Source organism: Colletes latitarsis, chromosome 3 (assembly GCF_051014445.1).
Source record: "Colletes latitarsis isolate SP2378_abdomen chromosome 3, iyColLati1, whole genome shotgun sequence".
In the NCBI taxonomy this organism is placed as follows: Eukaryota; Metazoa; Arthropoda; class Insecta; order Hymenoptera; family Colletidae; genus Colletes; species Colletes latitarsis.
In genome coordinates this window covers 42,609,794-42,626,295 of record NC_135136.1, presented here as the reverse complement: position 1 = coordinate 42,626,295, position 16,502 = coordinate 42,609,794, and the positions used below count along the sequence as shown (strand labels likewise).

The window sequence follows — 16,502 nt, the reverse complement described above, 5'->3', positions numbered from 1 at the left end:
AAATTACGGGATCGATCGAGTAAATTGTATCTGAATTCTTATCTTTCAAATTCATGGTAGTTTTAAAGCGACCAGCCGTTTAAGAAAGATTATTCTACGACTTCTTTTCGCTTGCGAGCAGACGAGTAAATTGTAAGCTGTAATTCTAAATCGTTCCTTTCACGAGTGAAAAATTGCCAGGAATTTTTTGGGACTTCCACCTAGCACAGTTTTAAAAGTCCTCTACGTCTGCGCGAGGTGTTTCGCGATCTCCAATGCAAATTCGTAGTTTATAGTAGACACGTTTCCGTCGAAACCGGTCCGCATTGATCAGGTCACGAAATTGTCTCGACGATCGCGCTTACACGGAGAATGACTAGCGCGTTTCAATTTTTTCCCTTTGGATAAAATACAATTCCAAGAAATAATTCCATAACCGTATATATTGACGTTTCGATGAAAGTTTGCAAACTCGACGCTCGTATAGGTAATTCGAACAAAACGAATCGTCGTTTCGCCCTTTCATTGTTGTCGGCGCGTTTGAATTTAAAGAAGGAAATTATACCGATATTATTTTTGCTCGAGATTGTGAAATTTGACCGATCGTATAGAGCCATTCACGATTCGTTTAAATTGTTCCGTAACAAAAGGGTGGATCGATCGCAAGACAGGCGTTGGGTATTCGTCGCGATTGAAAAAATTAATTAGTTCCTCGCTCGTCGGATTTTTTGTCGGTGTTAATCATCGCGAAAGGTATCCTCGATGAATGGATGGATGCAGAGTGAAAGGTAGAACAGAATTCAGCGTGGCTGCATTGTCCGAACGACTCTACCGACCTGATAAAGGACCGTCGTGGCCCAGATTTTGAAGAAATCGTAATTGCTAGCTGGCTTTTCACGGATATTCTTTCACGAAAAATACTACCCGTTTTTTTTCTTTCTTCCCGGTACATTTTCCTTTCAATCTTTGCACCGCGGCCCCCGGCGAATGCCGTTTCGCTAAAGAGTTTGCTTATCGTCCCGGAAGCGGTGTTAACGAGACAGCGAAATTAATACCCCTTTGAAACGCGACAATAACGTTGCGCGCTCCATGCTTATACGTATCGCGGCAGCCCTTCCATTCTTCCCTTCTTTTGCCTACCATGCCGTGTCAATGGGACGAATTTTCAACGAATCCTCCAGAGTTTTCGCAAACAAACCCGAAAGACGCCGAACGCTAAACGCAAACGAAGAAACTCAGTAATTTTTCCCGCAAATCTGCTCGTACAATTTATTCGATCGTCGATAAAGTTACCGCCGGCTTTTTTCACGCCAGACAAACGAATATTTAAACGATTATTCGATAAAGCCATCGTGCACTATGTATCCAACAATCAAACGTTTCATAAATTCTTCTATCTTGAAATATTAATAACCGAACGTACTATCCATCGTTTTTATTGAATTTTCCAATATCTTCGAAAAGGTCACATTCGTCCAACAGTTTGCGTTTTCAATTTGATTTGATTTTATATACCAATTTTAGAAACGAGACCTAGAAACTACGTAATTGGAACATATTAAAAAGAGCGAAAGAGAGATGGCCGAAGGGTGACTGCTATAGTTTACGGCTGTAAAGTTTGAGATATTGTAGGAACCCTTGGACCTCGAGGGTGCGATTTAGATTTAAGGATGCGATATTCCAACGACGGAGATGAGTTTTCAACGCAAATGGATCTACTGTTATCAGCAAGAGCCTTTTTAAAGAATGCCTTCGCGCGATTCTCAACGAAACATTCTGTACCTTGCTCTTACCATCGATCATATAACGCGATGACGTTACCAATTTGTTCGGTTTTCAATTTTCAAGATACGTTTTAACAAGAATACACAAAAACAACTACCATGGGGACGAATGCATTCCATTCGAAAACGTTTCCACGCTTGGTTTATTGTTTACTAGAATGAAATAGCAGACTGCGAGCGATAGTTTTAATTCCCCAACGAACGTTATAAGCCGGATGGAAATAAAGTTAACGGGCGTAGGATGAAAAGAGTCCTGCGGATGCAGGGAAATGCACTTTATCGAAAAACGACTTACGCGAACTTAAATCGTTATCGCAGCGTGGCTTTCATTGTAAGCGACATTTTCTGCCACGCATTTCGCAATTTTCACGGTTCGCAAGAGTCGAAGTAAGTTCTCCAGCGACCGTTGTTTTGTTCGTTCGTGCTGGCCGGATTAAAAAGAAAATAAAAAACACAATTCGATTTTGCGGGTAAGCGGCGAGTCGAGTAATTGAAGTTTCGAGATGATTCAGCAAGTTTTACGCTTATCAGTCGTCGATGAACTGACACAGGCTACGCTTGTACCAGAAACTTCCGACAGTATCGATACAAATAAAGCGATTCGGGTCTCTGTGTGACTTTCGAACGGGCAAACTTTGGAGATCGTGCGATTCGACCTCGAATCCTGTACAATTTTGTCCACGTTCGCGACAATTTTCCCGGGTCTTCTCGAATCGCGTGCAATTCTCCTTTCTTGGATCGTATCAAAAAATTAGGTTTGCAACGCAAATTCTTCCGCGTTAAGTAACGAAATTACGTAGGAAAAAGTATTTTAGAAATCTCGGGCTTTATAGAGTTTTATCGTACGCGCAACATCGAATGCGAAAGAAGAAACCGAAAGTGGAACCGGCAGAGTGTTTACGGAGGATTCTCAGGAGAGAGCTTGTACTCGATAAGTATCGCGATTGTCTGAGTTCTGGGTGGAAGTTTTGAAAAGCTCTCAAGAAAAGGCGATTCATAAATCCTCTGGGTATCGATCGATCGATCTTCGTCTGGCTCTTTTTCACCGATGACATTTCGAGGCTCGAGAGACGGTTAAAAAGCTTGTCGTCCAGATGAATAGTTGGGGCGGAAGAAGAAATGAAATTTAGTGGAGGAGCGTTGCTCGGTCGGCACTCGAGACGTTGATCGATAGATCGATCGTTCGTTCGAACTCGACGACTTTTTCCCTTATCAGCGTCGAGAGCTTAATCACCCTGGGCGTCTTTAAGAGCAGAGAGGCTTTATGCACACTTGGAATTAACGTAGCATTCGTTTTTTCATTCGCACCGTCTCAAAGAGAGTCCGAGAACTATCTAAGGAAAAGGTACGGGAGAATCTCAAAGTAATTATTTCAAGCAAACGAGCCGAAAGTAGCGTCCCGTTTCGTCCGCGATCGATCGATTTCTAACGTACGATTGCTCGAGAATTTCGTTCGTTCGTCAGTTTTCTTTCTAGTTTCGCGCCAGGGGGAAAAGAATTCGCCGGCAAAGGACAAACAAAAGAAGCAAGGAGATTATCCTTCCGTTTGCCACTGGCTTTCCCAGCGGACGCACTACCACTGAAACTTTGCTCCAATGAATTATTCAACGGTCGAACGAGAAATCGCCGATGGACTTTTAGGGAGGTCGGCCCTTGGAGCAGAAAGAAAATTTAAGAGTTTTCCGCGTTCGTAACCGTTACCACCCACCCGATATTATTTTACAACGACGATCGAGCAACGTCAGTTTTCTGTAAACGTTTTGTTTCGCGGTCTGTGACATTCTCGGCTCTCCACGTCCAACGCAGACACTCTCGAAACATACTTTTTGCGAAAATTTTATTCCATCGTAAACACTCCTCGTACTTAATTTGTTTTTTTACACGGAACAATTATTAAAATAATACACTTTTTCCCTTGCTCTCCACGCGTACAGTTTTTATTCGATCAAATAATATATATCACGTTACTTTTACGTTTCGTATTTTTGTTGCACCTATAATTCCGTGGTCGGGTGACGAAACCTGACTCGCAAAGGGGTAAACTCGATTTGTAAACAATTGAACCGGGGGTGTAAAAGTTTAAAGCCTCTAAATCGCGAGCAGAATTTATCTTAGAAGGGAGGCATCGCGTAGGATTCACTGATCACAGGCGACGAGCATCCAGTTTGTCTAGCGAATAGTAAATTTCCCCACGAACTCCGTTCCTCCCTGTATTTTTCTTTTTCGAGTGTTATTTCGAGTGCACGGTCTGTTTACGAAATCCGGCTACGTACGCGAGTCGCTAGGAATATCGACAAACCTGATGTCAATTTGAATTCCACGCGTATATGACTTTCGTATCGAAGGAATTTTAATAAAGAGTGTACGGATCGCTGCTTATCGATGGTTCCATACTGACAATTGCGCACAGACATAATCTGATTTTCCCCAGTTATTTAAATGTCGCTTCGTGCGATTATGATTCAAAGGCCCCGTAAAATATAATCTAATTATATTTCTTTTCTCATTGAAAACAACAAAGGCGGACGGAGCGCGCGGTTGGTAAAGTTTAATAATTTTGCTCGCGATGCTTTGGACTGGTTCGTGGAGGCAGACGCGAAATAATGTTCCCGATGTATGGAAAAGTAGACGCAAGGTTCGCACGAACGGCTCCGCCGCATGTAATTCGTCGAGTGTGAATAATTCATAAATCAAACAAGATGGTCGAGGTTGGTCAAGGTGAAACTGTTCTCGCTACATATGTATATATGCGGTTCGCCTCGTTTTCTTATTTGTTTCTCAAAAACCGCGCGATCGTGGCACACAGCCAATCGGACCGGACCCGTTCGCATATATTTATGTCGCATACATTTCATTCAAACAAACTCTGCTATTCTCTTTGACAAGACGAATTTTATACGAGCGTAAATAACTTTCTACGTTTCTCGTTTTTTGTGGAAAAAAATTTGCTATCCTGGAACCATCTGTATGGGACGGACGCGAATAAATGCACACGCGATTTCTCAACGAACGTCAGAATTCTCGTTGTGTTCCAGCTTGTTTTCGGATCTACGGAGCCTGGCAGGCACGACCCTTATGAATCTCTTGGCAGCCCTTTTCATGGTTCAACTGCTCTTCATCGTCGGAGTGGGTGGCGTTCAGGTAAGTTTCGACGGCTTTCTCGTATCGCGAGACGAGTGGAGAACACGTTGGATCGTCAAACTTTCCAACGTACTAGGAATTACGTCTAATTTCGTCGTCACTTCTTTGTTCATTGCATAATATACACTCGCGTAAAGTACCTTCTAACGTTTCTTCGCGCGTTATTTCAAAGTTTGATCGAGGAGAGTAATTAAAATAAATTTGTTAAAGAGTGATTTCATAAAAGAAATCGCGTAAGGATCGAAACATTACCAGGCTGCGTATTAATTCCGAGCCGCGCTGTTTCGTGTTTTCTCTCGCTGTTCTTTTAATCACGCGAAGTAAACGATCGGTACGACGAAAGAGAATTTTCAAAGCCATTCTCCCTTGTCCGTTTCAAGCTCGCCACGTTTGGTTTCCAGCTGCTCAAAGTGTATCGTTGCTCGCGTATCTCCGAAAATACAGAGAATGCACCTTCGGTGGTCGCGAGCTTGGTTTTACTCCTGATGCCGGGGGATTCTCCTGGGCTTACTCGGTCTCTCTTGCGTTTACCGTTAAAACATTATATCCGCGTTTCATCTCCTGATGCTATAATTGATCCAGGAAAGGCGCCTGCGTCGCGTACTTGCATTATCAGGCTATTCTTTAAAAGCGACGATTAATTCATCCTCCGCGGACGGTCGTTTCGGTACACGAACGCCAAGGAAACTTGGAAAATAACAGCACGTCTGTAGATACACCCTTTGTGTTGGTAGAGGACCGGCAGCTATGAAAGTTTGGCCAAAAACTACAATAGAATCGCGTTGTTTCGGACGTTTATTGGTCGGAGCGGTTCTGGCTCTGTTTTGCTTTGCTCGAAATTAGTCTTTCGCGCAAGCAAACTTCTCTTGTAATCACTTTTATTCTTGAGGGTCGCCGTTTCCACTGTAATTAAGCGGACCGTTGCAACAATACGTCTGTTAGCACGTAGTCTTAATTCCGCCACTGGCGGGATCGTTCCTTGCTTTTACCGTTAAAATTTCAACGATCCCGCTCGCTGCTTCAGCCAGACTTTTATTACGACTATTAAACGGTTATATCAAACAGACGTTGCATTATTAAAAATGTACTGTCCTCCTTTTTGACTAGATTACGAGCTGTTGCGTACGTTATAACGACCGAGAGTTAATATTCTCCGCAACGGAGCTTTGATTGCACGCGTCGTTCCAGTCTTCTCGTTCAACTTGTTCAAAAGTTGTGATTTCGTTTCGTGAAAAGGGTTTCGAAATTTCGGTTCTTTGCAACATTTATTCGTAAAAATGTATGGGGAAATCGAGTAGGGTTTGGAAATGACGCGATGCGTCCGATTGGATGGACCGCGATGAAAATCGATTACATGCGTTTAATTGCAGGCACATTTTACGGGAAAATTTGTTAGCCGGTGGTAGTTGTAAATAAAATAACCTGCGCGGACTCGTTCTCTGAATTGGAAAGAGAAAACGGAGAACATTAATTATTCCTCGCAAAGTGAATTACGAGGTCGACTCGTATGAATTCTAAACGGGAATAACTGTAATTAAAGGGAATTAACTGCATTCGATTCCAACAAAATAATTATTAAACGGCAAACACTCGTCCCCGAAAATTATTAAATCCCATTACAGATATTAACGCGAACATTCCACAAGTTCTCGACGCTATTGATCCACGTAATATTAAGTATACTTTTGGCGATGGTGGCGTAACCATCCGTCTTTGTTAAATCCTGCTAATTCGTTTTCTCTCGACGTTGACGAACAATCTTTAATATATCTGATTTTTCTGTCATCTAACAACCTAAAGTTGTACTTTAAGAATGTAATTAACCGTTGAGAACAGGGGACCCCGAATTGGTAAGCACCGTTTTATCGAAAAATGGTATTACATCGCCATCGATTCAATTTACTTTAATATTTCTGAGAAAGAAACATTTTAAAATATTATTCCTCGCGAAGAAAGTTTGAGAAACCGAAGGCACGGTAACGGGAATATAAATCCATAAAGTTGTCTAAATAGACCTGAAAACTTGGGTCGGAATACATGCATTATTCACGAGACGAGCCATCGAGAAACTTACATTGTTTTGTCGACAATATTTGCTTAGTAAAAGCGCCATCTTTTCTCGGATAAAAAGTTCTGAAAACAATTATTGCCTGTCGGGTATCTTTGCAAGAACGCGTAAGCGAAATTATCGGAACTATAACTTCTCCGAATGCCGACGGAAAGTTTACTTAAGAACAATGATAAGGATTGTAAAGTTTTTACATCACGCTCAGAAGACGGGGAGAAATTTTCTCTATCTTAAGAATGCTATAATACTGATTTCGTGTCCAAGCAAGTAGCAATCTCATGAGTAAACGATCCAAATGGCTCCTAATGCATTTCTCGACAAAGTGCAATTTCCATCAAACCCTTTCGAACAAAGATACTTTGCCATCTAACCAATTACAATTTCCCAAGTAACATTTTTTGTCTTTGAAATCGCGTTCCCGTACGATAGCGCACTTACTACTTGAGCGCAAGTAGAAATATCGAGTAATGGTCAGACGCGCGCCAGCCAAATCCTATTCGGTCGTATTCCATGGGTAAATCGTAAACGTATACTCTGTACATTCGTATATTTCAATAGAAAGACACGGATACATGTGCATTCGTGGAATTTTTATTAAAATATTTCCTGTTAACCGTTTAAGAATTACTTCGGTTCGCGAACGAAAATAAAAATTTTTAGTCTACCTTCGAGGCGAATTTGCCTTGCAAATGGAAGAATATGATCCGAGAAAGGGTTAATTTCGAGTGCAGAGCCTGCAACAAGAAAATAATAAAAGATATCAGCGACTTTCGGTTGGAAAATATTCGTCGAGCAGGAAATTGAAAGGTCTTGTTTACATTTGAATACTGTAATGGCTAAGAACGAACGTTCGTTGTATCGGAAAACTCGCGGTGCACTTATTCTCCTAGGCAGACGATGGATTTGATATTCGTAAAAGCAAAAAGGACGTTGTACAGAGGAACGTATCGCGGACACGAAACTAAAGGGAACAGAGAGCGTCCTCTCGATATTCGTTAAAATCGAACCAGAGCTTTCGGTGATAATTGGTTTTTTTTTCTTTTTTAAGACTGGATCGATCCGGCTCGATCGCGTATCGATAATGTTTTTTTCGGTGCGTGCGTTTTATTCACACTCAAATAGATCCACGTGCTGTTCGTTTTTTAACGATTCCATTTGGTTTTTACTGCTCTCGACCGGATACCGAATCCTTAAATTTACACTCTCTAGATCCGGGAAAACCGATCTCTCGGCTAATTAAAGTTCGCGTGGTTCTTTTTCCCCCCAGAACGATTCGAAACTACGACGCTGCTAAGGCTGACGATCGATTAAGAGTTACATTTCGACAAAAATTAATGGGAATAACGGAAGATGTTCTTCTCGCGAGAACGTTTGAACATCGTAAAATATGAAAGATGTAAGCGAGGAACCAGAGATCTTTCCCAAGGCTCGACAGTTTAAACTTCACGAACGACGAAAGTTTCAGGGAAGATTTCAACAATCGAGACTCGGTTTCTTCAGCTCGAGTTACCAGCATTTCCTCTCAGGTCTTTAGTTGCAAAACGTTATTCGATGCTCACCGAATGGACTAATCCACTTGAACGTTCCAATTCCGATCCACGGTATTAACAGGAGTCGAAACGAACCGCGTGTTATTTGTCGAAACCGTGAACGTGTGTCGTGACCAAACTTCTCAAACGAACGAAGCCTCGATTCCTGCCCCGTCTGAGCGTGACCCGATCCAGATTCGCCCAATAATTAGCAAGTACGTTGAAACAAGTTCGCGAAACAAAAAAATACCAAAGTTCGAAGCTATTTTCGAGAAAAGATGCACGTTTCCAATCCCCGAGCCGTCATTACGAGCGGAAAGAATGCTAAATTAGCTCTAACGCGGACCTACGCAAATATTTGCCGAGGTAGAACGATCTTGAAACAACGAAAATCGGTAATTTTAAGGAAAAAGCGTACAGCAGCCAAGGAATATTTATTGAACGTAAAAGGAAAACGCAATCAAAGCCGGACGTAATCAAGCGTTACGGAAAACCCGATAAACGTCCTGCTGGTCAGGAAAACAGGCCAGAGAAAACTCTTTCTCTCTCTCTCCCTTTTGTCGCGTCTCTTCTTTATACTTGACTGTGAATTAATAGGCCATGGTTATTTCAATCTCAATATTTTCGTATTTCAAATGACAGTCGTTGGACAAGAGTACGTCAAAACTCTACGAATGTCTTATTTAACAAACACGGGTGAAACAATTGTCGTGGAGTCTAGATTACTAATTTTATGGACGATCAGGTTTCCACGATCGAAGAATCGTTAAAAATGAAGGAACCGTGCCTTTGGAAAGGCGTCGATTTGAAATTCAATGCAATTAAGGGGACCCAGAGAAGGAGAAGATCGATTATACCAAACGATTGTAAATAATTGCCTTTGACTCCGTCGATCGAACAATCGCGTTTTCCATGCAAATTATTGTATCTTAAAACAATTATCCATCGTTTCAAAGTATCCATCTTGGAATATTTCCATGTAACCAGCTTGAAATCGTGGCAATATACGCATCGTCGAGAATAGTTGATAAATTTGATTAAAACGATATAAATAATAACAATTCGAGTGCCGAGGCTTTTCTAGGTTTTTTAATTTTTCTTCCAAGTTTGGATGTATCGCCTCGAGCCTTAATCGATGCACGCTCCGAAGCTGCCGCGCATTTATACAAAGTTTATGTACTCTTTCGAAGCAAACTAAAACTTTCACGTCCAAGGAAATTTCCTTCCGTTATTCGTCAATTTTTCCTATAAAATCGTTGCGTCTATTTAATCGTCAATCGTTAGAAACTACGCGACGGAGAAAGAGATTTGCTCGAGGAAGATATTTTCAACGTTTTCTATTTCGGTAGTCGGAGAAATAAATTCAACTTTTCCACTAAATATGCGTGGGAATCGTGGACGATCGTAAGGTTAATAGAAAAAACATTTAACTCGGAGAATATACGAGGCAAAAAGGAAATTGGATCGCGGAAAGTTTTGATACCTTTCACGGCCAAGATACGATTCTTTTCCCGTTCGAATTTCCTTCTTGCTGCTCGTACATTTTCGCATAATCTTCTACAGGGTGGGAAATGAAACGGCCTGGGTTCCGATGGTCTATCGATGTAAAGATATCTTGGCCCTGTTATCGGGACCGCATCAAATTCGCGGTATCGATTCGGATTCGATCCAGTTCCTTAATACTCGCAGTCGATGTCAGCAACGAGGATAATCCTGGACTTAGTCCCGCGTCACGTACCAAAAGGTTCCAGCTTCTCCAGCTTTTCTCGCTATTCTACTACTCTCCCATTCGTCTCTTCAAAAGGATCTACTCTTTCGAAAGGCTATCCCGTGTTCTCGGTTACGTCTTCAGCCTACATTCGACGCGAAACTTTCAGGAAACTGTCCTCACCAATCTAAAGAAATCTTTCGAACATTCCCTTTGCTGCAAGAACCATTCCCCCTATTTATATTTAATTATCTACTCGTTGGAAATTATACAAGGTGTTCGGCCAACCCTGGGAAAAATTTTAACAGAGGATTCTAGAGGCCAAAATAAGACGAAAATCAAGAATACCAATTTATTGATGGAGGATTCGTTAAAAAGTTATTAGAATTAAAATAAAAAATTTCGAATCGTTCTGGAAAAATTATTTTCGGTTGCGGGGGTCAATTACAATCATTTTTGGTCATTATATATACCCCCGAAATCCTACCCACTTTCCAGAAAAAAATTCGAGTAAGTGCTGAAAGTTTTGGGTGAAAAAAAAGACTTTCGAATCGTCTTGGAAAAATTATTTTTAGTTGCAGGGGTCAATTGCAAGCATTTTTGGTCAACAGACATACCCCCGAAATCCTACTCAGTTTCGAGAAAAAAATTCAGTATGGGCGGAACTTTAAACGTTAATAACTTTTTAACGAAGCCTCTATGAACAAATTGGTATTCTTGATTTTCGTCTTATTTTAGCCTCTAGAATCCTCTGTTAAAATTTTTCCCAGGGGTGGCCGAACACCCTGTATACCCTTTACAAGATTTTGAAAACGTCGGTATTGTTCGTACTAGGAGTTTTAGCAACGTTCGTATAATTATGTTGAAAAATCACCCGACGTGCACGTAATTACGTACGAGATATTTGATTAATCGATGCACGACCCTGCATTATTAATTCGTCTCTGTACTATCCAACGATTGATAATGAACGTTCCTCGATGTTCCAACGAACGGGTTTATAATACATATTTCGAAGTAAATGTACCTACCGACGGATAATGAGCAATAATGAGCGTTCGTAATTGACAACCGAACGAAGAATGAACGCCACGCGATGAAATTCATTGCTAGCCGTAACAGCGAAATCAGAATTTACAATTATCGCGTACGCGTAATGTTCGAACCGCATGCAATTCGAATTAATTTTCCACGAATTATTGGGAAACGTCGACCGAACTAGGGATCATTTTTCTACCGTGATATTCCATATATTGAGCGATTGTTGCTTTCTTGACGCTGTACCTCGTGCGTATGCGACGATGTTTCAATAAAAAAAAGGTTCGAAACCGAAAGGGTAACCGGTTATTGGCATAACGAGCAAGAAAATTGTTGGTCCCGTATAATATGGCGAGCAAGTTTCCTCGAACACGGTACCGAGCACGACGACAGCTTTACCGGAATATTAATGGCCCTGGCTGGTCCGAGCATACAACACCTACGCTTTAGGAAACGTTGATTCGATACTGAGCGAACATCCCTCGAATATTGACACTCGATATCCTACCGAGTGTGAGCATTTCACGATAAAGCGGTAGGCTACGCGCATCTAATATCGTGTCGACGTACAATATTGCATTCACCTTGTGTACTCTATCGATACATGCGTCGAGCTTCCCTTCGTCAACCTATTTCTTCTTCTACTCGAAAACAAGTTTGCCCCAAGATTCGCAAACTACTTTGCCATCTTTCGCTACTCGTCCAACTTGGAAAAATCTCGCGATCAACGCGCATTCGAAGCTTCGGGGTAGAAAATAAAACCGATAACTACGATAGTAAAACTGTCGCTAAACGAAACAAGGGATCGAAACTCGGTCAAAGATGATTAAAAACGTCGGTGTGTTCGTAGAACGCCTGATCCGTACGGAACTTAATTACCTGGCTAACTTAAAATCCCGCAACAGGAGATTAAACGGAATAGCTTGGCTTGTCCAATCGCTGTATCGATACCTTTAATTTTACACATTTTACAACCTAACGTACAAAGTTGTCTCAAGTCTCTCATTTTTTAGCGTGTAAAGTTCCGTCTTGTTCGATTGATCGCAGGACTCGGAGCTGTGTATTTCTCTGGGACTGAGCCTACAGTATCTTCGGATGACCGTGGTCTGTTGGCTAGCCGCGATGTGCCATCACCTTTACGCCACAGTCGCCTCGATACCGCGTCGCGACGACCCACCGACCTACCTCAAGTACAGCGTCTTCGCCTGGGGTGCACCGTTCCTAAACCTCGGGGTAGCCGTGTGTCTACAGATCCGCGAAGCAAACGATATTTGGAATATCGCGGACCTTACGCCTTTCAATTGCTGGTAACGTATCGTTACTACCCCTTTTAAAAACAAATAATCGTCTAACTGCTTCTAAAAAACTGAGTTGAATTTTGCTCCAAGAAACAAGGAATTACAGAGTTCTTACGATCGTCTTAAATCTTGAAACTCTGTAATCAATGTATCGTTTCCATTAAAAAAGAGAGAGTAACGCGTTTCGAGTCACGATCGTTGCACTCGAGGTTCGATCAGCCCGCGGATATATAACTTTTTAACAATTCTTTCCCTCCTTCCGAGAAAGAAAAGTTTCTTTGTAATACCTGTTTGAATTCAGTCGGTGGGTGAAAGCTGGGTCCCTCGAACAAGCCAACGGTATATAAAGTAAAAGTATAGCTACACGGAACAAACCAATATCGTAGCAAAAATGGGATATTATCGAAAATATGGATGAGATTATCCTCCGGCTGGAAAGTCATATTTCCTTGGTAATTCCAACGAGTACCGAGTCGAATCCATATCCCAGGATTTCTCTTTTTTACCTTTTGTCCCCTTTGCCTTGTCTTGGTACGAGGAAATTTAAAAAGAAAAATCCTCGACGATCAACGTATTTCCATTTTACCTTCTCTCCCGCCCTTTTATCTTTCCCTGTTTGTCTTTGACTAGGAACAACGACCCTTGACTCCCCATTCTACGTTCAAGATTTGTTTCGACAGAGAGTGTAAATAATTAATTATTATCGTTGTTTCTTGCAGGTTTTTGGGTACGAATGCAACAATTTACGCTTACGGTTTGCCGGTGGTCCTGCTGCTTCTCACAGCTGGCTACTACCTAATCAAAGCTGCGATCGTGTCCAGGTATCACGATAACTATTCGCTAAATGTACCTTCTATTCCTCTACGAAATAAATTGTTCTCTTTCCAAGGGAAATGCCAACTCTATCGACCAAGATATAAAAAGATTCCGTCTACTAAAAATCATGGTTTTCTGCCGATCTGCGTAGATACACGTGCAGCATGCAATTGGAAATCAAGCAACGCGAGAAAATGAAGAGGAGGAGAGCGCTGCAGCTGATACTGTTTTTGAAAATCAGCATGATAGTGGGCCTAGTGGCTGGCTGCGAAGTCGCGTCCAGAGTATGGAGAATTTCTTTTCTCTGGGCAGTGTTCTGCACCGGCCATTCCCTGCAGGTGAGAAATCGTTTAAACGCGATTTTAATAAGTTTCGAAATTGCTTGAAACTGTTTAGGATAATTTGTCCGCGACGAGAGTTTCGGCGACTCGTAGGAACGGGAATCGTAACGCGGGGGGATCGTCTTTGCCGGAGCCAATTTATCAGAAACAATACTTTGAAACGTCGTCTGAGCAAGCATGGCTGGAAATTGGGACGCGCGAGCCCGAAGGCAGACTCTTGGCAAACGCGAAACATCTGTACGATAACGAAAGCGAATTATTCATACGAAACGAAGCGGATGCTTTCGCTCGAAAGAGCCAGTTCTCAGGGTGAGAACGCCAAGAACCCCCAAGGAGAACTCGTAAAGAGGGAACGGTAAAATTTTCATAACGAGCGTAATCTCGCGTCGGTGTAGCGACAAAATTTTTACGCTCGCGTTTTACGAGACAAAACGAGAAACGAAAAGGGACGCGTGTTAACCTCCGACGCGCGAAAACCTCCGTGGTAAACGTTCATACCCGACAAACAAATTCCCTCGAAACGGTCACTGGTGACCCGACGCCTTTGAAAAAGAAAAAAACACTTTCAAATCGAAAAGCAGTCTATTTAGCGAGGATAGAGTGTCTTTTTCGTGTTTTAATTGATCACTGTGTTTGTTTTTCACGCGTTGGAACAGGGTCTGGCCGTAGCATTGTCCGTCGCGTGCAACTGCAGGGTTTTAAAAGTCTACGCAAGGAAATCCTACAGACAGCCAAAGCAGCAGGTAAGCCTTCGACACGGCCTAATTAATTTTACGAACTCTAATTCGACGAGTAGAAGACATAGAAAGAAAAATTGTTCGTTGAATAATCGTTGGTTTTACAGATAGCGCGATCGAGTAGCAGCATGCAGCTGCTCGCCCCCGCGCCTGATCCGGTGTAGATCAACAGAATTTCGGAGGAACTTTCACACCGGAAGGCCCAGAAAACGAAGGGCCGCCTATCCAAGGATTTCAACTATTTTTTCACCAACCACTATCTTTTGCGATCTCTTTGAAAAAATAAGCTGTTTCCTGCATCCTCGGAAAAAGACATCGAGCTACGATCTGAGAAATACCTGAACGCTCGAGGCTAAATTACTGCAATTCCCGTCGTCTCCCGTGCAGCTAAGCCCAATTCTCGATCGAAACTACTTACATCCACGTGGATCGCGAACTATTGATCCGGAAATGTTTGCGGTTGAACGTTTGCTCGATTACAGGAGAAACGAAGGGCGAACGAATCTCGGACGTGGAAATCGAGGAACGGCCAAAGAGTAACGACGATTTAATTTCAATTAGCTTTCCTCGTTGCGGTCAGGGGCTACGAAGGCTTTTCCGCGGAAAAGTCCACGGAAAGTGAACCAGAAACTCGAGATAGTTGTGTCAACATATCATCGCTAATATCACGACCTTTGTATTTTTTATGCATCGAATGCCGCGACGCTGAATCGTCGTTCGTTTGGATTCGCGTCAAGCCAAAGAGAAAAATCGATCGTACGAGAAATTTTCGACATATCCGCGTTTCCTGTCGCGCGCACAGTGGATCGTTTCCAATTACGCGATACCTGTCGCGGGCGGTTCGTTCATTTTTATTGCTTTCCATTTCGCCCTTTGCTTCCCAGTGAAAGTTACGGTATACAAATGTCCGTATAGCGTCCAACAGTCGAACCGTTCACCGTGCCATCGAATGCTGAACTTCAAGCCGAGAATGAAACAATATTTTCTCGTAACGACACCCCTTCCTCGCTAGCATACACAAGGGAGAAACGGGACGTTCGAAACCCAACTAAATTTCCATTTTTATACTCTGTCTATTCTTGCATAAGCGTTCCTTTATTCTACGACCATTAGTAAGTTATTTCTAAAATTTGATTTATAGTTATCTTTATCGAAATTTTAAGATCGTTAACGTAGAGTACATATTTTATATCGTTGGTGTGTTATAAACGATATCGATATGCATGAAACACGGTGATAGAAACAGTGTTAAAGCGTACACAAAGATCTTGCACGGTCCAATTATTTCATAATTCGTTTCCAAGATGCCACGAAATCGACTATTATTTTAATCGAAACAATAATTAATCGTACGCGAGAGCAAGCGAAGCTTTGATTACCGATCGCCGAACAGAGGGACGATAATTACGGTCATTCGACGGGTAAAAGGCGATAGCCGTTATTAGGAAAACCGCGAAGATAATCGAGAGACAGAAACGGGAGCGATGAATATCGATCTAGCGTGAAAGGAATCCCATAGAACGACGCGCGTTGTATTCGCACGCGTTCCCCGCGGTTTTGCGGCTGGCATTCCCCTGCGATGCAATTAACACTCGGTAATTACCTATGCGATCGTATTAGTATACGTAACCACAGCCACTCTGTAAATGTAAGCGCATTGTAATTACGACGAAATAAATATTTTGAAGCCCTTCCTACAGAAGTAACTTCAAGCTCCGTTTCTATTCCAAGGCGATATCAAGCGAACAGGATTCGTTCGTTAAAGCAGTAATTGATACTAGTCCCGACCGCTGCTTCCGGGAACACTAAATCGAATTTCTAAACTCGATCGCGAAATCAACGGGCGTAGCGTGACTCTAATTGCGACGACGATTAATCTGCACGAAAACTGAAATTCTGGGAGGCATCAGTGTGAAAGAACAATTTCAAATCAAGAATTTTGTAGGGGATGCTACCTCAACTTTGGGGTTGCAAAACACCCTCCAGACACGAATGGATCTGCAGCTAAAAACGTCTCTAATATTTTTCAATACTCTATGCGACGAAGTACATTCCCATTCTGA

The 16,502-nt window shown here is 42.2% G+C and overlaps 1 protein-coding gene across 1 annotated transcript in view; it reads left to right on the top strand.

Annotated features, from left to right (window-relative positions):
- The window catches only part of LOC143340450 (adhesion G protein-coupled receptor E3), a 38,554-nt gene extending 22,380 nt beyond the window's left edge, over window positions 1–16,174 (top strand). Inside the window, exons 3-8 of the mRNA XM_076762398.1 lie at window positions 4,799–4,904; window positions 12,295–12,554; window positions 13,265–13,366; window positions 13,513–13,699; window positions 14,359–14,445; window positions 14,547–16,174. Of these exons, the coding sequence (XP_076618513.1) occupies window positions 4,799–4,904; window positions 12,295–12,554; window positions 13,265–13,366; window positions 13,513–13,699; window positions 14,359–14,445; window positions 14,547–14,603 (799 nt within the window). The 3' untranslated portion in view covers window positions 14,604–16,174. The remainder of the gene's footprint in view (window positions 1–4,798; window positions 4,905–12,294; window positions 12,555–13,264; window positions 13,367–13,512; window positions 13,700–14,358; window positions 14,446–14,546) is intronic.
- Window positions 16,175–16,502: the final 328 nt, after the last annotated feature.